Below are 22,307 nucleotides of genomic sequence, written 5' to 3'. Positions count from 1 at the left end.
AGCCTTTATTCTTGTCTATTCGATGACGAATGACACACACATACACAAGGCGACCGCATACTACCATAACCTATCTCTAGGGTGCATGTGATGCATGTTGGCAACCAGAGCTTATCTCTAAGTCTCTATCTCTTGCTTATGCAGATCTAATCTTACTTTCTCAAGTCTAGATTCTAACCGAGCTCTCTCAAGTCTTAGGTTCTTTCTTTAGACTCTTTCTCAAGTTCTCTAAAGGGGTGATGGACGCAACATAAGACAAGATGATCGCATGCAATGAAGATCCTAGGTCGTGCTAGCTAAGTACTTCTTAACCCATTTGAAAGTTTAGTTAATCATGCGTATTGTAAAGAGAGTGAACAGATGTAGAAATGCAAGCTCCATTCTATATATGAAATCAAAATTCAAAATGACAAATTTGAAATAAGATAAAGGGTCTGGTAGCAATTTCTTGCTTCCCAAGGCTTTTACACTGTTCTTCTTTACTCTGCTCAAAAGATATTCTTGCTCTCGCAAAGGTCGGCCCTCTCTCTGTTTTCCACGTTCCCTAGCACTCTCTCGAGATGATCAGGACAATCTTCCAGCGTCTTTTCCCTTCTTTCGCTTCCGCCTTCTAAGTATAAGGAAACTAAGAACAAAGGCTAACTTTCTTCTATATGGCTTAGCTGGAATGAAAAACCGAATTGAGCGAACTCCTTCAATGAAGATGGCCTTCGGTATTTATAGAGCTTCAAGGTGAAGAACTTTTTTCTCTCGAATGATTGCACTAATGGGATGTCATTAATTCTCTATCTGATGCGCCGAATAATTGTCACCGAAAAGTTAAGTGTACTTGCTACAGTGTCGTTAATGACTTGTCAACTCATACATATTTACAAATATTTTAAAGATGTAATATATTTTTAGATTTTTTCTCTTATTCTACTCTCTATTACAAATATCTTTTCTTAAATTTTAAGTAAACAAAATGCAATTACAATAAAAATTGAAAATGTTTCTAACTTTGCCTTTTATTTTATGATTATTATTTTTTTTAATGAAACATAGAAAAAATATAATAAAATTTCATTCTTAAATTAAAGTATAAGAAATGTATCACAAAAAAAAAAAGTTTGAAAAGATAGTAGAAAAACTAAACTAAATTTCTCTCGAACATATACTATTATAGTCGATGCTATTTTAGTCCCAAATACAAATTATTATAATCCACAAACATAACCCACTAACCACTAATTATATAATAGACCAATTTAGTGTATCAAATAGAAAAACAATCTCTTCTTACTCCTGGATATAACCCAGGCTATTTATTAATAGATAATTGAATCCTTAGTCAAATTCTAAAAAGAAAAACAATTTTTTAAAATATGGACAATGGGTGCAAGTAGTTTTTATAGGTTTAATTTTCAAAAACCAATATCATAACATTGTTTTAAAAAATCAAGCCAATTTTTAGAAATTTAGTCTATAAATACTTTTATCATCTCAATTTCTTACTCTGTATTCTACTTGCTACCATTATTTTAAAAAACCGAGTTAATTTTTTGAAAACTGAAAAAAATAGTTGTTAAAAACTTATTTTGGAAATTTAACTACGAATTCAACCTTTTTATTGAAAAAATAAAAACCATCATTAGAAAGTAAGAGAAAATTGTTTTCTACTTCCATTTTTCTTTCTTTTACTTGCATTATTTCAGTGTCTATACACGTATGGTTGATAGTACAAATTGCAAAAATATAAAACGTGGAAGATCTCGGCGAGTTTTTGTTCGTCTTTGGCAGAGTGTTATTAATCGATCTTTACATTTCAAAATGATTTAAGAAAAAATAAGATCAGATAGTTCCTCCCCATGTCAATTAGTTCTAAGAGATGTCTCTTACTGCTCCAAAAATGCATAAATATGAAGCAGCTAAAGCAAGCTCATGCACAGGTTCTTACATCTGGCCTCCATAATAGCAACTTCGTGTTGAGCAGATTGTTGAATTTTTGTGCAGACCCCCACAATGGCAGTCTTTCTCATGCATTCAAGCTCTTCCAACACATTCAACACCCCAGCATTTGCATCTGCAACATCATGATCAAAGCCCTTCTGCTTCGAGGTGAATTTCTTGACGCCGTTGTTGTTTTCTCTGCGATGTTAAGAAATGGGATCCACCCCGACGCTTATACTCTTCCTTACGTTCTAAAAGCTTCTGCGAGGATGACAAATTTTCACCTTGGAGAGTCTGTTCATGCTTGTTCTATCAAATTGGGTTTTGTACTGGATGAATTTGTGGGCAATTCTTTGCTTGTCATGTACTGCGCGTTCGGTAACATGAGAAATGCAGGACAAGTGTTTGATGAAATGCCTGAGATGAGTTCTGTGTCATGGACGGTTATGATTTATGGGTATGCAAAAATGGGTGATGTTGACACTGCAAGAGGGTTGTTTGATATGGCTACGGATAAAGATAGAGGAATATGGGGCGCTATGATATCTGGGTATGTGCAGAACAATTGCTTTAAGGAGGGGCTTCACATGTTCCGTCTGATGCAGCAGACTGAAATAGAGCCTGATGAAGCCATAATTGTGACAATCCTTAGTGCTTGTGCTCATATGGGAGCTCTTGATACTGGAATTTGGATTCATAGGTATTTGGGTCAGCTGGGATTGCCATTAACTCTGCGAGTGAGCACTGGGCTGATAGATATGTATGCAAAATGTGGGCATTTGAACCTCGCCAAGTACCTGTTCGATGAAATGTCACAGAGAGATACTATTTGTTGGAACGTAATGATTTCAGGAATGGCAATGCATGGAGATGGAGAAGGCGCACTCAAACTCTTCATGGAGATGGAAAAAGCTAGAATGAAGCCGGATGACATTACTTTCATAGCCGTGTTGGCTGCTTGTAGTAACTCAGGTATGATCGATGAAGGTCTAAGGATATGGAATAAAATGTCTACAATACACAAAATTGAGCCAAAGAGTGAACATTACGGGTGTGTAATCGACCTGCTGAGTCGAGTTGGGAGGTTCCAGGAAGCAGAGGGAGTGATTCAAAGGCTTCCGAAAACAGCCAGCCCTTCAGAGGAAGCAGTGGCTTGGAGGGCATTTCTAAGCGCCTGCTGCAAGCATGGGCGAACGCAGCAGGCTGAGGTTGCTGCTGAGAGGCTGTTCCAATTGGAAAGACATAGTGGGGCTTATGTTTTGCTCTCAAATATGTATGCTGCTTTGGGGAAGCATGGGGAGGCTAAAAGAGTGAGGGAGATGATGAAGCTGAAAGGGGTTGAGAAGGTACCAGGTTGCAGCTCCATCAAAGTGAATGGGGTTGTCAATGAATTCATTGCAGGGGAAAAAACACACCACCAAATTGGTAATATACACTTGGTTTTGGAAGGGTTGGATAAACAAATTGTTCAAGCTGATCTTGAAGGTATAATAACATCAATTTCTGCCACTGGATATTGTTGAAATGTTTATATTTACCATGACCCGTTACCTTTAGCTTTTGAGTCAATCGATGATTTAGCTGATATTAGCGAGTGAAAAATGAATCTCGTTTAATCGAGATAACGAAAGAGAGAATTGGTCTTTATACCTACAAAAACCATAAAATTCAATGACAAAGTCATGGTATATGTCCCTCACCATTGCCGACCCAATTCTAAAAAGTGACAAAGTTCCAAGTTTGATGGACTTAAAAACAATTTGGGTATAGGCGAGGCTGTTCCAAACTTTCAATAGGCAAGACTATCGTCCATCTCTTGAACTTGGTTCATTGGATCAAACATCAAAGTTTGGCCCGAAACGGAATCATGCTCGAATCCGTCCAATGAGTTATACTCTGGTTTAAAGCTTCCATGGAAATCTCGAAATTTCGATCGAAATTTTGCGATTTCGATGGCCTTGAAATTTTAATTGGGTGAGATTTTATTTTCTCCCCAAATGTTGACAAAATTTCGAGATTTTTCGAAATTTCTTTAAATTTCGTATTCTGATTCTTCCCATTTCGACAAAATTTTAAGAGTTTGATGAATTTTTCAAGAAATTTCGACATTTCAAGAAAATTTTGATTTTTTTTCTAATTAACAGCGGTAGTTCAATTTAAGTTTTTCAATTTTATGGTCCGATTACACAATTTGATAATTTCACACGCAAGTGTCATTTTCGACAAAGGATTAAGCCTTTTTTATGTGTTACTTTCTTTAGTTTCCAATTTTTCTCCATTTTTAGCTTTATTTTCAACCAAAAACTTTCATTTCTAAAGAAATTGAATTAAAAAAAACTACAAGAAATAACATATATTTATTTTTAACCTCATTCAAACTTTTTTCATTAAATTTTCACATCATTTCACCTCAAAATTGAATTGATGTGAGTTTTTTTCTTTAACAATCCAAAACATTCATAATTTTCACATCATTTTACTTCAAAATATTCCTAAACTTCATATTATTTTGTGATTACTTTTTATTTATGGTTTAAATTTTTGTCCTTATGTCAACATTTATACAAACATTTACAATAGACATTTAAATATTGTCTTACTTTATAGAAATTGTGATTAAAATGGTCAATTATAATTTAATTAAGCCACAATCAAAGTTTCATTGACTAATTATAAAAATTTCCACCAATTTTCATATTTTTTTTCGAAATTTTCATTGATATTTTCATAAAATTGAGACCTCAATACTTCCATCAATATCTATATTTTCAACTTTGGTTATACTAAATATATAATAATTTTTAATATATATTTTGTAGAGTTTATTGATTAAGGGTTATTAAAATTTATTGAATTTATGTTTTGTACTCAATTTTATCTTAAGATTTCAGGTGTATTTTTTTTTGGTATCATAAAGTTTCATGAAAATGCTAATGCTACAAAATTTGAAGGGACAGTTGCAAGAATGATAAAAAAAAACTATTATTAAAAATTGTAAATTTAGGTTTTTAGAAATTTATAAATATAGTAAAAAAAATATTATATTTGATTTTTTATTTTTATTATTCCAGTTTTACCCTCTTTGGTGTATCAAACTTTATATCAATAGTATATCTGATATACTCTATGTTTGGTATGTTCGTTAACGAATATGTTTTATATTTGGTGTATCAGTCAATTGATATATTTTATATTTAGTATATGAGTCAGTTATACAATTGATATACATTAAGTTTACCATTTGTTGTACCAAATTTATCGGTCAATAAGTGCCCATGCCCATATTATTATTCGTAGATTTAATTTGAATCTTTATTCATTTGTTTTAAAGTATTAATTTTCTAGTACATCATCCTCCACTTACTATGACACCTCGCCCCAAGTTACCCTACCAAACTTAGGATGTGACATGATAACAATAGATTTCAATTAAACTATGAAATCCATCGTTAAACTCTAAAATATTTTTCAAAATAGGTGGCTAGCAAATACTTTCTTTATAAAATTTATAAAAATGCGAGTAGAGTTTTCCCTAAAAATTGGATAAACCACACGGTAAGAAAACTCTATAAACGCTCCCATAATATTTATTTTAAATAACTCTCACCACACACTCTTTAATAGAAAATTCAAATCATAACATTCTAACCACATCATGAAAACTTGGTAAGAAAAATTATCCACGTTTTGGTTTACAAACAATTTGAAACTAGAGCTAGCCACTCTAGTTACAAGCCCAAACGACAAAAACAAAATATATTTATAATAATATGAAATCTAGATAAAACTGGTGGCAGATCTCTACTCTTGTAGGCCATTGAAAACTCAAATGCAACATCATGGAAATTTAAGAAAAAGAATGGGCTAAAATGACCAGTGAGTGGTAGGAGTTTATAAGAAAATAATTTTAAATGAAAATTTTCACATTTTCATTACAAATTTAAAACTCTGTAAAATATCGAAATCATGGGCAATTTCAATGGTAGAGATAACTAAACACCATAGAAATTCAGTAAAAGTGGCTATTGAAAACATAGCCATAACTGGATAAAAATCGTCATCAAATTTATACCAAAATCTCTATCATATTAGTATAGAGTAATCTCAATATGCACAGTAAAGTCATCTCTGTCATACCATGTACCCAGTAATCTCTAAGTATACCTAGTATTCTCAAGGTATATAGTAGAGCAAATCTCTATCAAAATACCCCAACACACGACCCAAAGCTTATGTGTGTGCCGAAGTGGGTCCTAAAGACCATCTCTTTCTCTTTCTGATATACTATAGAAACCCATTCATGTAGCATATGGGTAACCACCATGGGTACAAAGATCTAGTGGTTTGAAAACCACTTCTATCATAAAACTTTCAATTCTCAAATCATTCTGAAAAAACCGTACCCTCTCTAGAATAATATTTCAAAATCACAATTTCTCACATATCTCTTAAAACATTAAAGTCATGCTCTTTTTGAGATAATATCTCAGAAATCTCAAATCTTCTTAATAAAAATACTACTAATAATAATGTTACATATATAAATTCTCTAACATACCGTAAAACATTCTTCTCAAATAATCAAAGAATGTCAAGAGCATTTCTAAAATAATCCTAACTAAAATTATAAGGGGTTGTTTAGCGTGCTGAGTTGAGTTCATATGTCTGTGGAGCTTGAAGGAAATTTTCATAAAAGATCCTTTGAGCGGAAGCCAAGATCATCCCAAATTCCATTTTTTTTTATTAAATATAAAGTTTTACAGTAAAACAACTACAAGATATGCATTACTTAAAATTATAGCATGCTTTAAAACAAATATTTAGGGTTTTAGAAATCCTTACCTTTGAAGGCCCTTTCTTCAAGAACTCCCTCGTACAAGACACAAACATAACTCTTTCTCCACGCAGATCTCCTTATTCAAGAACGGACACCACCACTCGAGAACCCTCTGTATTCTCTTGAGATAAAGGATTCAAGCCAGAGTTTTGGGTTTTGCTTGAATCCTTGAAAGAGGAAAAGAAGATGGAGAGGAGGAGATAAAAGAGAAGAACTTTTCTTCTCTGTTAACTTTTTTAAGAGAGAACTCTTATCCCAGAGTGAATTGAGGAAGAAGATGATTAATTCAACTTCTTGAATCCCATGTAAGTTAACTTGAGAGAATGGAGGGAGGGAGTTGTAACTCCTTCCCTTTTTATTAATTTCAATTTAATTAATATATATATATATATATATATATATATGACAACTACTTTATTATATATATATACACTATATGTTATATTAAATATAACATATAATCTATAGTTTTATATTGCATCAAATACAACATAAACTATAGATTTTATTTTCTCTCAACTATACATGGCATTTCATATAAATCACATTTATACTAAATCCACTTATATGAATCTCATCCATATAAATGATATTTAGATCATATCCAAATTTTTAATTCCTCTCAAAATAAATTATATTTATATTAAATTTAATTACATGAATCTCATTCAGATAATTAGTATTTGAATAATATTCAAATTTCTGTCATATTATAATGTATCAAATACATTATATTAATTATATCATATATATAATTAATTTAATTATATCGTATATAATTGATTCCCTTAATTAATTTGAACACTTCAAATTAAACCAAAAATAATTCTCAATTAAATCCTTGTTTAGCTACAGATGGGACCTTATGGACCTGTAGATTGAAGTTCCAATGGTACTTGGATAATTAATTAAACTCTTTAATTAAATTACCTAACATATGTTAACTGCCGATCACTCTACTAAAGATCGTCAACTGCAATCTTCATACTACAAATAAATTTATGTATCCATTGGATATAACCAATCAACAATGCGATGATCCTTTACAAATTGCTCGTAAGTACAACTGGGACAAAATACTGTTTTTCCCCTATAGTTACATCTAACTCCTTAAGTACCACTGATTTCTCTAAGGAATAATAAATCATAGTCCAACTATGACTAAGTCCCTCTCGGGCCAGGAGAGGGTATGACCACTAAGTTCAAGACTCGGAATCAACCCTTAAGGGAGCAATTAATCTACTTGCCCCTGCATCGGGAAAGGGGTGAATTCCATCATGTGTAATTGTGTTCCCAGCTCCTCAGTTAGACAAATCCCTAAAATGGTAGGCTTGCTGAGTTGGCAATTTACCACTCTCACTCATACAAATCGAAGGACCGCCTTCATGAGCAGGAGTTCGCAACTCACTCAGGATTCAGGTCATGTCATCTATAGTCATCCTAGTGAAATGTAAGTCTCTATTATTAATGACGTTATATAAAGAGACTAATCATTTCGTGGTCCGATCTTGTACAAACTCTTTATATAGGATACCCCCGCTTTCATGTCTCTATATGAATGATCAGGATCAAATCATTTGTAGCACTTTACAACACTTGTAACACCTACAGAGTGGGCCCTATCTGTAATATCACCAAGATAAGATACCCAGCCTTATCCATCTACTACAGACTGTTTAGATAATTATTTAAACAAGATCCACTTGTATATCGCTACATACTTGTTTAAATTACATGAAATAACCTCAGATCTTAGTTTATTGGAGTGAGTATATGCTTATAAAATAACACTTATTTTATTAACAACAATATATTTATACAAAGTTTACAAACTACGAGATTACAAGAAGATGTAAGACCCCATTCTCAACAATCTCCCACTTGTCCTAAAGCTTAGGGAGACTAATGTACAATACAGATAAAGTACAAAAATACAATAAACTAGGACATACATTATACCCCAGTAACATCTCCCACTTGCCTTAGAAAATATGCCGCATATTCTATAGATCCAGACTTTCTAGATAACCTTCAAACACTTTAGCTGTGAGAGCTTTTGTAAACGGATTAGAAACATTGTGCTTCGAAGCAATCTTCGTGACAATCACATCACCTTAATGCACAATCTCCCGAATCAAATGATATTTCCGCTCTATGTGCTTGCCTCTTCGGTGACACCTAGGTTCCTTAGAATTTGCCACAGCACCACTGTTATCACAATAAAGTGTGATGGGAAAAGACAAATTTGGAACAACTTCCAAATCAGTAAGGAACTTCTTAAGCAAAACAGCCTCTTTAGCAGCTACATACTCAGCTTCCATAGTGGAGTCTGCGATGCATCTTTGCTTGATGCTTCGTCATACTATAGCTCCTCTATTCAGAGTAAACACTGACCCTGATGTAAATTTTCGAGAATCCCGATCTTTATCTCCATACACAAGCATATAGTCCCTCGTTCTCTGAAGATACTTGAATATCATTTTGACCACCATCCAGTGATCTAATCCTCGATTGGATTGATAATGACTGACAATCCCTACTATATAGCAAATGTCAGGTCTAGTACATAACATTGCATATATAAATAAGGCTACCAATAGTCGATGCATAGGGAATTCATCTCATTTCCTCAACCTCTTGAGGAGTCTTAGGACATTGTTCCTTAGACAATACAATTCCATGCTTGAAAGGTAATAAACCCTTCTTGGAATTGTGCATCGAATATCTGACAAGTATCTTATCAATATACAATGCCTGAGACAAGGCCAACCTTTTGTTCTTACGATCTCTTATAATCTGGATCTCTGGAACAAACTGTGCCTCTCCCAAATCTTTCATTTGGAATTGAGCGGCTAGCCATTTCTTTACATCAATCAGTAAACCTACATTATTTCCAATGAGTAGGATATCATCCACATACAACATGAGGAAAACTACTAAGCTGTTGATTATTTTCTTTTAAACACAAGGCTTATCAACATTCTGATCCAAAGCCATAAGATTTTTCGCAGTATCAAATCTTATATTCTAAGATCGAGATGCTTATTTCAGTCCATAAATGGACCGATTAAGTTTGCAAAACTTCTGCTCTTGATCTTGTTCAATGAATCCTTTTGGTTGATTCATGTAGATGGTCTTTTCAAGATTACCATTCAAAAAGGTAGTCTTGCCATCCATTTTCCATATTTCATAGTCATAATATTATCTATGGATAAGAGAATCCTGATAGACTTTAACATGACAACTGGTGAGAAAGTTTCTTCATAGTCCACTCCCTCAACCTAGGTATAACCCTCTGCCACAAGTCTAGCTTTAAAGGTCTATATCTTTTCATCTACACCTCTTTTCCTCTGGTAGATCCATTTACAACCTATAAGTTTTGCCCCATCAGGTTGATCTACAAGCTCTCAAACAGAATTGAAGTACATGGACTCCGTTTCTTGATTCACGACTTTAATCCATTCATCTTTGTTAATATCTTCCATTGCTTGCTTATAAGACAATGGATTCTCAACACCATCATCAGTTATGATGTTTTGGGCTTCTGTTAAATCCTGGATTAGACTAATATCTACATACTATCCCCACCGTATAATAAATGTTAGGTTGAGTACACAACATCACATACATTAGGATGCTAACAGCCGCTGCATAGGGGATCCGTCTCATTTCCTCAACCTCTTGAGGTGTCTTAGGACACTGTTCCTTAGACAATATAACTCCATGCCAAAAAGTAATACACCTCTCTTGGAGTTCCGCATCGAATACTTGACAAGCACCTTGTAAATGTATGATGCTTGAGACAAAGGTAGGTTTTGTTCTTTCGATCTCTAAAGATCTGAATTCCTAGAACAAACTGAGTCTCTCCCAAATCATTAAGTTGGAATTGGATCGCTAGCCAGTTCTTAACTTTATTTAGTAGACCTACATCATTCCCAATAGGTAGAATATCGTCTAAATATAACAGTAGGAAAGCTACTGAACTGTTAATGATCCTCTTGTATACACAAGGCTCATCACCATTCTGATCAAAGTTATAAGATTTGATCGCAGTATCAAACCTTATGTTCAAAGATCGAGAAACTTGCTTCTGTTCATAAATGGATCGATTAAGCCTGCAAACCTTTTGCTCTTGACCTTGGGTTATGAATCCCTCGGGCTGCTTGATAACGGGTAGAAATTCACGTCACTACAATGCATAGATATAAAACAATGTAGGATTGCGATGGTAAAAATATATAAAATCGTGTCCAAAAGCAATCAGTTGAGAACATTGCGATCGCATGCGTCCATCGCATTAAAGCAGCTAATTTACGTATTTTGTACAGAAAAATGCGTTGGCGCAAGGTAGAGTTGTGATCCAAGGAATTCAGCGTCCGAGTGCATTAAAAGATTGCGACCGTAAGACTATGCGATCGTATGCGTTCGCGAAGATTTGCCCAAAAAGGTGGCAGCATAGAGACAGCGCATCGAGGTGAAAGATTAATAAATCACGATGGGACAGAAAGCTGATGACGGTTGAATTCGAATTTAGTTGACAAGCCGGTAACAACACACTGTAGCAAGTACACTCAACTTTTCGGTGACAATTATCCGACGCATCAAACAAAAAATTAATGACATCACATCAATACAATCATTTGAGAGAAAAAGCTCTTCACCCTAAAGCTCTATATATACCAAAGGCCACCTTCGTTAAAGGGGTTTGGTTCGGTTCTATTCTAGCTGAGCCGTATAGAGAGTTCACCATATAGAAGATAGTGAGCCTTTGTTCATAGTGTTCTTACACTTAGAAGGCAGAGGCGAGAGAAGAAAGAAGAAGCCGAAAGATCGTTCTTGGTCAGCTCGAGGGAGTGCCAAAAAGCGTTGAGAATGGAGAGAGGGTCGACTCTTGCGAAAGCAAGAATATTCTTTAGGCAGAGTAGAGAAAAACAGTGTAAAAGCCTTGGGAAGCAAGAAATTACTACCAAGCTCTCTATCTTTATTTCCCATTGTCATTCTGTATTTTGATTTCATTTATAGAATGGAACTTGCATCTCTACATCTGTTCACTATCTTTACATTACACATGAGTAACTAAACTTTCGAATGGGTTAAGAAATACCTAGCTAGCATGACCTAAGATCTTCATTGTATGTGATCATCTTGTTTTATGTTGCGTTCATGACCCCTTTAGAGCTACTCGAGAGAGAGTCTAAAGAAAGAACCTAGACTTGAGAGAGTTAGGTAAGAATCTAGACTTGAGAAAGGAAGATTAGATTCGTATAAGGAAGAGATAGAGAATTAGAGATAAGCTCTGTTTGTTAACATGCATCGCATGCACCCTTGAAATAGGTTATGGTAGTATGCGGTAGCCTTGTGTATGTGTGTGTCATTCATCATCGCATAGACAAGAATAGAGGCTTAGACATAAGTCCTATAGACACCATCACATATATCGCATGCGTTCTAAAACTAGGAGCTATAGCATTTGTATTGAGAGATGACTTGCTGTTGTATGTATATAGCATGATTGCATAACGTGAATGCAATCTTAGGAAGTGTTAGCTAAAACCTTTCTCAACCCATTCCCCTCACATACTCATTGTCACTTTCGTTGTTATTAACTCTTTTCTCAAGTCCGCCGCATAGAATATATACCTTAAACAAACATACCAACCAACTCATTGTGTTATTTGTCACCGTAAAGAAATTTGAAATCACCATCGCATACTGTCTCCTTAGTCCCTGTGTTCGACCCTGGGCTTACTAGGCAACTTAGTAGGATTTATACTTGGATCTTGCTAGGAAAACTTGCATGCACAACGCATCAACCACCATCGAATTATACACCTTAATTTCATCGCATTAACCACGCATCATTGGTCCATATAAATGGTCTCTTCAAGATTGCCATACAGAAAGGCAGTCTTAACTTCCATTTGTCAAATCTCATAGTCATGATATGAGGCAATGGACAGGAGAATTCTGATCGAATTTAGCATGGCAACATGTGAGAAAGTCTCCTCATAGTCGACTCCCTCAAGTTGGGTATAACCCTTTGCCACTAGTCTAGCCTTGAAGGTTTGCACCTTTCCATCAGCACCGCATCTTCTATTGTTGATTCATTTGCAACCTATAGGTTTAACCACATCAGGTTGTTTAGAAGATCCCAAATCCAATTAAAGTACAATGACTCCATTTTGAGATCAATAGCTTTGATCCACTAATCTTTGTCAACATTCAATAGCTTTGATCCACTAATCTTTGTCAACATTCTCCATTACCTTTTTATAAGACAATGGATCCTCAACATCTTCGTCAACTACATAGCTAGAATTTTTGTTAAAACCATGTAATGGATAGGTAGGTTTGCAACCCTCCCACTACGTCGAGGTTCCCTCAACATATGAGGAGGATTTGACCTATTAGGTGATCCAACTTCAACAACTCTTGTTGAGGTGTTGGTTTCTTCAACAATTCTTGTTGAAGGTTCAGTAGTTTGATTGGAGAGTTCATTCAACACAATCTTACCACGAGGCTTGTGCTCCCTTATGTGATCTTCTTCCAGAAAAATAGCATTTGTCGATATAAACACTTTATTTTCTTTAGGGTGAAAAAAGTAACCACCCCTCGTTCCTTTAAGGTAGCCTACAAATAGGCATAAATTTGAACAATGTTCCAATTTCTTAGGATTTGCCTTAAGCACATGTGTTGGACAACCCCAGATTCTGAAATGATGTAAACTAGCTTTACGACCATTCCATAACTCCAAAGGTATTCTCATAACACTGTTGGATGGAACATAGTTCAAAATATACGGTCCAGTCTGTACTACAATACCCCAAAACGAATCAGGTAAGGAAGCATAACTCATCATAGACCGAACCATGTCCAATAGCTTTCTGATACACCATTATGTTAAGGTGTACCAGGTGCTGAGAGTTGGGATACATTTCCATGCTTTATCAAATAATTCTGGAATGTTAGATAAAAAAAATTCTCTACCTCGATCAGATCGAAATGTCTTAATTATTCTATTTAATGCATTTTCAACTTTAGCCTTGAATTCTTTGAACTTTTCAAAAGATTCAGACTTATGTTGCATTAAATGAACATACCCATATCTTGAATAATCATCATAAAGGTGATGAAATACTCAAAATCTCCCCTTGCTTTGACATTCATCGAACCACAGAGATCTGAATGTACCAGCTCTAGAGGTTCTTTGGCTCTATGACATTTTCCAGTAAAAAGTCTTTTAGTCATTTTTCCTTCAAAGCATGACTCATACACAAGTAAAGAATTTTCTTTTAACTCGCTTAGAAGTCCATTTTTTACCAATCTCTCAATCCTATTGAGATTGATGTGTCCTAATCTAAGGTGCCAAAGTTAGGCATTTGCTTCAGGAGAAATTTTAAGTCTTTTATGTTGAGTAACCACAGTTTTAAACATTGCAGTGTTATGGAGGGCCTTAGTTGCTAACGGTCTTGGCACAAATAAATTATTTTCCAATTCAGCTGAATAAATATTGATACAATTCTTAGAAATAAACACTTTATTTACAAAGAACTTTATACAATATGATTGTTCAAGTAAACACTTTGCAAAAATTAAGTTCCTCTTCAAACCAGGAACTACATATACATTTTCTAACAAAATATATCTATTATGTAAGTTAACTAGAGACCTGATAAATTGTAGAAATACAAGTTATTGTGGCTCAAAAGTTGGAACAATTAGGGTCTTTAATGATAAAATCTCATCATTTTTAAAAGAAACGCATGGAATTACTCGAACACTATCAAACTCATGCAAAAGAATGTTTATTGCTAAAACACTACGGCACTAACGTATGATATTGCAGGATCTCAACAAGAGGCTAATGCATGATTAAGAAAAGTGTCGCAGGCAAAGTCTAACGCATGGGGCATGCGTCGTAGGGATTCAACGCAAGGAAGATTCATTGAATCAGGTTGTTTGTGTCAAATCACCACTTGCAAGCATGGGCACCTGCAGTAGGCGGTGTCTGAAAAGCATCTGAGTGTTAGGCGGCTGACTAGGGTATGGAATTTAATGCTGCCCATCATCAAGTTGGAGAAGACCAATGCCTATAAATAGAGGAAATCCCACCAGATGAGAGAGTTCGAAGTTCCAAATTCTCAACTCTCAGTTTTTAGTCTCAGTTTTAGCTTAGTCTTAGTTTTAGATCTTTAGAGCTGTGCTGTGGTGCCGAGAAGAACAAGAGGGAAGATAACCACCACCATCGCCGATCAAGGAGCTAAGGAAGCCGAGCTTGAGAGAGACACTTCTTCCAATTCTTCCACAAGTGGTTGTACACGACTAGAATTGAGTCAAAGAGGACAAGAGATTGTACTCTGCAGCTTGACTCCTTCCATTTCATCTTACTTATCGCTTTCATATTTTCATTTGATTAAGTATTGGTTTTGTAAAGACAATCAGTTTCTTTATAAATTCATATATTTGATCTATCATACTTTGCCATTGTTTATTTCTTGTTTATGTTGGATGGATCTATAGTTCATGCAAAATTCCATTTCGAACGCTTAAGCCAACTAAATCAATTGGTTAAAGCATCTTTAGCTTAAACTATTCGAGAGAACAAGTAAGCCAGCATCAAGTTAGGACGCCTAGTACATCTAGAGATAGACACACTGGTGTTTTATTGCATCCTGTGTTTGACGAATACATCCTAGAGATAGGTATTGTATGATATTCGCATTGAGAAGTGTCGAATAGCGTTTAACACATAAATGAAGATAAACAAGTCATCTCATTCGCATCATATTCTTATTCATGTACATCCATCTTAGATCGACGTATATCACTTGCATCAAACTCCATTTTCACACGACCCATCATTCTCTACTCGACCCTTTTGTATCTTCTTGCATACACACACAGCAGCTTAGTGTAAATAACTCATTTCTCCATACACTTAGGATATCCCTACAACAGTTACAACGAAAGGTCTACATTAGCTTTAATATGAATCCCTGAGTTTGAACCTGGACTTATGAGGAATCTGGTTGGATTTATACTTGGATCTGATTCAGAAAAACTTGAACGTCAATAGATGAGTGTCATGCGTCCTGTTGCACATCACTAACGCATCAACGCGTTACTAACGCATAATAAACGCATCAATGAATCATTCATATTTACACTTATTTTTCCAATTATTTTATACAATACACTTCTAAGCTCGAATCACGAAATCAACGAACAAGACCTCCTACTGCCACAGCCAAGACGACGTGCGTAGTTCTAACTTGCATCATCATCTCTCCAGCTTTCAGTTTCGTCAGGAACTAATTCCCTAAAATGAAGAACAAATGTGGTTAGTGATGCCCGAATCAATTATCCAGGCCAAATCATTATTCTCTATTAAACAAGTTTCCAAAACAAGCAAATCATATTTACCTTGCTTGGCCTTCTTCTTTTCCGCCAAGTATTTGGGACAGTTGCTCTTCCAATATCCCTCCTGGATGTAGTGGAAACAAATTCCCTTTGCAACCTTGGCTTTCTTGCCCTTTTGGGCAGCAACTGAGGGTTAGCTTTCCCTTTTCCACCTTTCTTCTTCTTTCGCTTTTTGGTGCTGGAAGAATAAGGCACAAACCTCCTTCTAGAGGTCGAACCTTTGCAGAACTTTTTAGAGGATGTAGCAACATTTGCTTCACCCTTATATTACTTAGTTTTCATCAAGGACTGGAAGGTCTATAGTTCATTGAGCAAGGTGGTCAGGTTGTAGTCAATCCTATTCATAACAGCATTGCTACGGAACTATAGAAAATTTTCAAGTAAAGATTCGAAAATGAAGCTAATTTGACTGGCTTCATCGATGATAGACCCATTCATCTCCACCACATTGAAGTTGATCATCATGTTGAGAAAATTTTCTCGAACATATGCCCCTTCTTGTATACGGACATTGAAGATGTGTTTGAGAGCATCGTGGCTGAGTTGTGCAGACGGTTGTCCAAACATTCCCCTCAAGGACTTCATAATCTCACTAGCCTTGAGTATGGGCTCATGCTTCTTGGCCAAGACTTTGGAAAGGAATTCCAAGATGTATGCTCGGGCCTTCTCGTTTGCCCGTGTCCATCGCTCGTATGCTTCTCGAACATTTCGAGCAACATTAAGAGCTGGAATAAGAGGACAGTCCTCCATAAGGACAAAATGAAGGTCATCAATGATAAGGATTGTGCTCATCGTATATTTCCATGAAGTGTAAGTTTCGCCTGTTAGTTTTTCAGTGGCAGGTAAATTTAGGGTAGCAGAAGTCATATTGAAAGATTGCTGAAACCATATAAATTATTTATAATTAGTCTAATTGCATTAAACCATCAAGACAACTAATCAATTTTTAGCAAAATAGTCTAATGTACACTAAGTGACATCCATTTTGCATGATGTTTCAGTGAGGCAGGACAAAAGTCACCATAAGGTGATCAAGTGCCCCTTCACTGAAATGAGACAATCTTAACTAATAGACAAAACAATTCCTTGTTACTATCACTATTAGTCACCATTGTTCGGTCCAAAATTTGTTAAACTTGTTTAACAATTCTTGTAAATGTAACCCTTTATTTTAGGTCTTAGAGTTCTGCCTCATCGAGCTTGCCATAGAGAAAAACCAACTGGGATATGAAACTAAAGTAACCTTATCTATTCCTTGAGTTTGAATAAAGCGTCATGCAAAAATGCCATCCTTTCAAGGGACACTCAAGGTGCCACGAGACCGCATGAAACTTTACTTCAAACTAATGAGAGAGACCGAGGGATATGTTGTCACACGTCCCGCTCCTACTTACTATAAACACTCTATCCATTCACCTTGATATTGATTTATACAAATGTCATCCATAGGGAGACACTTAAGGTGCTTGAGGCTGAGTATAGATATCACGGTGTGGACTTTTAGAGAGAAATGTGAAGAGGAAAAATGAAGTATCATATACCTCATTTTTCTCCCACTAAATGTTTTACCTAGGGTTAATTAACTTTGGAAAATCTGGCTACTGATTTTAACTAAGTGATTGTTTAATTTGCCCAAAAACAATACTTGCCTTTAAATAGTTAAACTATTTTGATTATGGTAGTTAAATTCTTTAACAAACTTTAATCAAACTTGCATGCTTGTAACAAATCTATCTAATTCATCTTTCCACGTAAGTTCTCAGGTAGGGATGTTACGTTTTCGTCAACTTAAATACCCCAACCTAGACAAAACTCGCCTTAGACAAAAGGTACCTTATAGATACATTTGTTACAAAGTTAATCTTTTATTATGAATCAATTTAATCTTATTAAACCGATTAAAAGATTAAATTTAAATTTCTATTCTCATTAGAAATGTGATCTTAGATCTATCTGAATCGTGTTTTAAAATAATTTTAAAAGATGGTTTTAACCTCAGGTTTGCATGCAACTCAGAATTATTGATTTTAATTTCTAATTTTATTTTTTTTATAATAATTATAAAAAAAAATGAAATAAATTAAAACATACATTGCATGCTTTGACATACTTTAGTAAATTATAACATTTATAAATTATCTAAGGTAGTGTCATGATTCATGCAATTTCATTCCATTACTAACATATATAACATTTATATAATAAGGTAATGAAACATACTATAGCATACATCCATATATTCATTGAACCATATATTATAACAATTATAATATAAATGATGCATGGATATGCTATTACTGCATGCATATATTATAATATTTATACTATCTGATGCATGGGCATGCTATATTAATTAAATCATGCATATACATATGTTATAACACTTATAATATAAATGATGCATGATATTAAATGCATAACCAACAGTGGGATTTAATACTATATGACATATATATATATATATAAAAATCATACATCAAATGCATAATTAATAAAAAAAAAATTATTGAACTGGAATTGGACATTAAACACATTAATTAAATTAATATAATTCTTATATTAATTTAATTAGTCAAAGAATCTAACTATTACAAGAAATTTATCCATCCAGTTCGAAACAGGTGAACCGGGCCTTAAACCGCTCGAATCAAACCAAGAACCGGTCTAGATGGACCCAAATAGCTTGAACCAGATAACCCACAAAACGAATCAGATTAGCAGACAACAAAACACGCGTGAACCGGAGTTGAATCGTGTGAAAACTCTATCTCAGAACGTTGCAATGCCGTGCCTTAGCATCGTGACGCTACGAAGTTTTCCTTTGTTCGCCACATCGCAACGTCGCGTCATGTTCGCCACAGTCGCCCACTGTATAGTTTCAAACTCCTTCAAAACTCTTCCATTTTTTGCCTCAAAATCTCCAGAAAATGTCGTGAACAACTACGAATGACTTAAGGACAATCAATATAGACTCGATAGCAAATTTATGCCTAAAAAACATTGCCTTTACATACCAAAAGTAAATTCAAAGCAATAAAAAAAGTGCAAATCTTGAAATTATCCAATAATTTCAAACACAACCATCAAAATAAACATCACATGAATAATTTGACATTTGTTTAAATCCCACCATTAATTGTAAAAATTATTCCAAAATTTTGGGGAAAAAATTGGGCCATAAACGCTGCTCTGATATCAATTGAAGGATCCAATTAAGAGTCCTCGAGCGGAAGTGGATCGTTCTAAATTTCCCAAATTTCACAGAACGTAAATTTTATAGAGAACATAAATTATGCATTTAATTAAGAACTACAACATACTTATAATAAAAAATACAAAAGAAAAAGAAATTGGGTTCAGAACCCTTACCTTTGAAGAAACCAATCTTCACGTGAATGTCCTCGAACTCCAATTGGGCACTACCACAAAGGTGATCTCGATATTCTCTATATGAGAATCCAGGAGGAGTGGGGCTTTAGTTATCTTGGATAAGGAGACAGAGAAGAGCAGGAAGAGGAAGATCGTGAGAATTACAGAAAACTCATTTGTAAAACACACCCAGAAAAAGAGAAAAATAATCACTCCCTTTGAAAAAAAATGACCACTACTTAAGTGGGGGGAGGGGGGGGGGGGTAAAATAAAATCTAAAAAAACTTAATTTATTTTAATAAATAATTTAATATATTTATATTTATTTGATAAACACTTTTTCATATATTTTATATTAAACTATATGTTATATCAAATATAACATATAACCTATAGTTTATATATTGAATCAAATACAATATAACCTATAGTTTCTTTTCTCTCACCAATGTCATTTAGTATAAATCACATTTACATTAAATTTAACAATATGAATCAAATTCATATAGTTAATATTTGAATCATATTCAAATATTTATTTCATCTCATTAATATTATAATGTATCAAATACATTAAATCCTGTTGAGCTACTGAGGGGACCTTATTTACCTATAGCTTGAAGCCCCAACGGTTCGTGAATAATATCTTTATTTAAATTATTCACCATCTGTTAACTGTCGGACACTCAACTAAAGATCGACAGTTGCACTCTTCGCACTACATATATATTTCTATGTCAATTGGATATAACCAATCAACAGTACAATAACCCTTCACAAATTATTCGTAAGTATAGGCTGGGCCAAAATTATCATTCTGCCCCTATATTTATACCTAACTCCTTAAGTACTATTGATAGCTTGTAGAAATACAAGCTATTGTAGCCTTTTACTTAGAATTATGACCGTTGATGAGAAGAATATGCGTTGATGTTAATAAGAATTCATGTGAAAAAGTAAGCTTGCGTCGATCAGCACTGAAAATCCCCACTAACACTATATCATGTGTTATTATCCGTCAAAATGTCTATTTCTTGTAGTTCTTATAGGAATCGATCACATGCGTTGATCCCAGATCATTGCAAAGTTGATCGCATGCGTTGGCCTTCATAAAGACCAATTTGTCACTGAAGGAACTCTTACGAAAGAGTACCTCTGAGCAGAAGTGGATCGTTCCAAATACATTGTGATAGAATTACCGCATTTACATTCTAACAGAATAGATATGCAATTAACAACAAATTACCAGCATGCTTTTAGAACTAAATAACAAGAGAACAAGAAAACATACCAGTTGAAGAACCTTTCTTCACAGAAATCTCGCTCTTGAATAGTGGACAGCTCCTTTCACTCTCGCTAGAACGTCCAAGCAATCGTTCTCCAAATCACTGGTCGTCTACTCACGAACAGCTTCCACACGAACACAACAATGGGGATGACACCACCACCTAGAACCCTCGGTATTCTCGGTGTGAGAATCCTGGAGATGTGGGGTCTGTTGGATTTGGTACAGGGAAGGAGGAAAAGAAGATCGTATACAACGACCAAGCAAGTGGGAGAAGGTAGGGTCTATTGTATAAACAATGCTTGATCGTTTAGAAGAAGGTACATGATCTTTTAGTAAATAGGTTGGATCGTATAGACGATTGTTTAGTAAATGCTCGGGCACACGATCGTTTAGGAAAGAGTTAGACGATCATTTAGCAAATCCTATGCGATCGTTTAGAAAGAAGAATGCGTGTATACGATCGTGTAGAAACTTTGAGCTATCGTGGAGTTTCTCGGTTTGCTATATGATAGGTTGTATACACAATGTGTGAGCGAATGATCGATCTCTTTGCAAAATGAAAAAAAATTTCATTTTATTCTTCAGTTAAAACTATCACACGGGTATGGAGAAAACGCTGGCACAATTATCCTATAATAGTCCAATTAAAATAAATAAATATAATCATATTATATTTATTAACCTATGGTTTAATATCACATATAAACCATAGTGTTTTTTTCCTTTACTAGATATAAATCATATTTATATTCATTTTCCTCCAAATAATATATCTCATACATAAAGTCAATCATATCATATATAATTAACCAGTTCAATCATATCATATATAATTGAACTACCTCTTGTCAATTTGAACACTTCAAACTAACCCAAAAACTAATTCTCAACTTAAATTCATTGAGCTACTAAGGGGACCTTATGGACCTATGGCTCGCAGCTCCAACGTTACGTGAATAGCTAACAAAACTCTTTAGCAACGAGATCCACCATCGATTAACTGTCAGGCATTCCACTAAAGACCGATAGCTGAACTCTTCTCACCACAGATATATTTTTGTGTCCATCAGATATAACCAATCAACAGTTCGATAACCCTTCACAGATGTTCGTAAGTACAGCTAGGCCAGTTTACCATTTTGCCCCTATAGTTACATCTAACTCCTTTAGTACCATGATCTCTCTAATGAACAATACAACATAGTTCTACTATGTGTGGACACCTTTCGAGCTATGAGAAGGTGTGTGGCGCCACATCGTTTAAGCCTCGGGATCAGCCCTTGAGGGAACAATCTATCTACTTATCCATGCTTCGGGGAAGGAGTGAATTGCATCTTGTGTAGCTAAGTTCTCAACTCTCAAATTAAATGAATCTCCAAAGTGGTAGGTTTGAGTCGGCGATCTGGCCACTCGCACCCATGCAAATCAAACGACCATCGTCAAAAGCAGGAGTTCCCAACTCAC

The 22,307-nt window shown here is 34.8% G+C and overlaps 1 protein-coding gene across 2 annotated transcripts in view; it reads left to right on the top strand.

Moving 5' to 3' along the window:
* Positions 1 to 1,678: 1,678 nt before the first annotated feature.
* The window catches only part of LOC120080037 (pentatricopeptide repeat-containing protein At2g20540-like), a 36,992-nt gene continuing 16,363 nt past the window's right edge, over positions 1,679 to 22,307 (top strand). Inside the window, exons 1-2 of one of the 2 annotated variants that reach the window (XM_039034574.2) lie at positions 1,679 to 3,414; positions 14,613 to 15,143. In XM_039034574.2, coding sequence (XP_038890502.1) covers positions 1,848 to 3,414; positions 14,613 to 14,638 — 1,593 coding nt within the window. In that variant the 5' untranslated portion in view covers positions 1,679 to 1,847 and the 3' untranslated portion in view covers positions 14,639 to 15,143. Of the gene's footprint in view, positions 3,415 to 14,612; positions 15,144 to 22,307 lie in introns of those variants that run through there. The other variant, XM_090314517.1, reaches the window with a different exon arrangement.

This window comes from Benincasa hispida, chromosome 6 (assembly GCF_027475165.1).
Source record: "Benincasa hispida cultivar pf3 chromosome 6, pf3_genome.v1.1, whole genome shotgun sequence".
NCBI classification, from domain to species: Eukaryota; Viridiplantae; Streptophyta; class Magnoliopsida; order Cucurbitales; family Cucurbitaceae; genus Benincasa; species Benincasa hispida.
The sequence above is the reverse complement of the archived record's forward strand: the minus strand, read 5'-3'. Positions and strand labels throughout refer to the sequence as shown.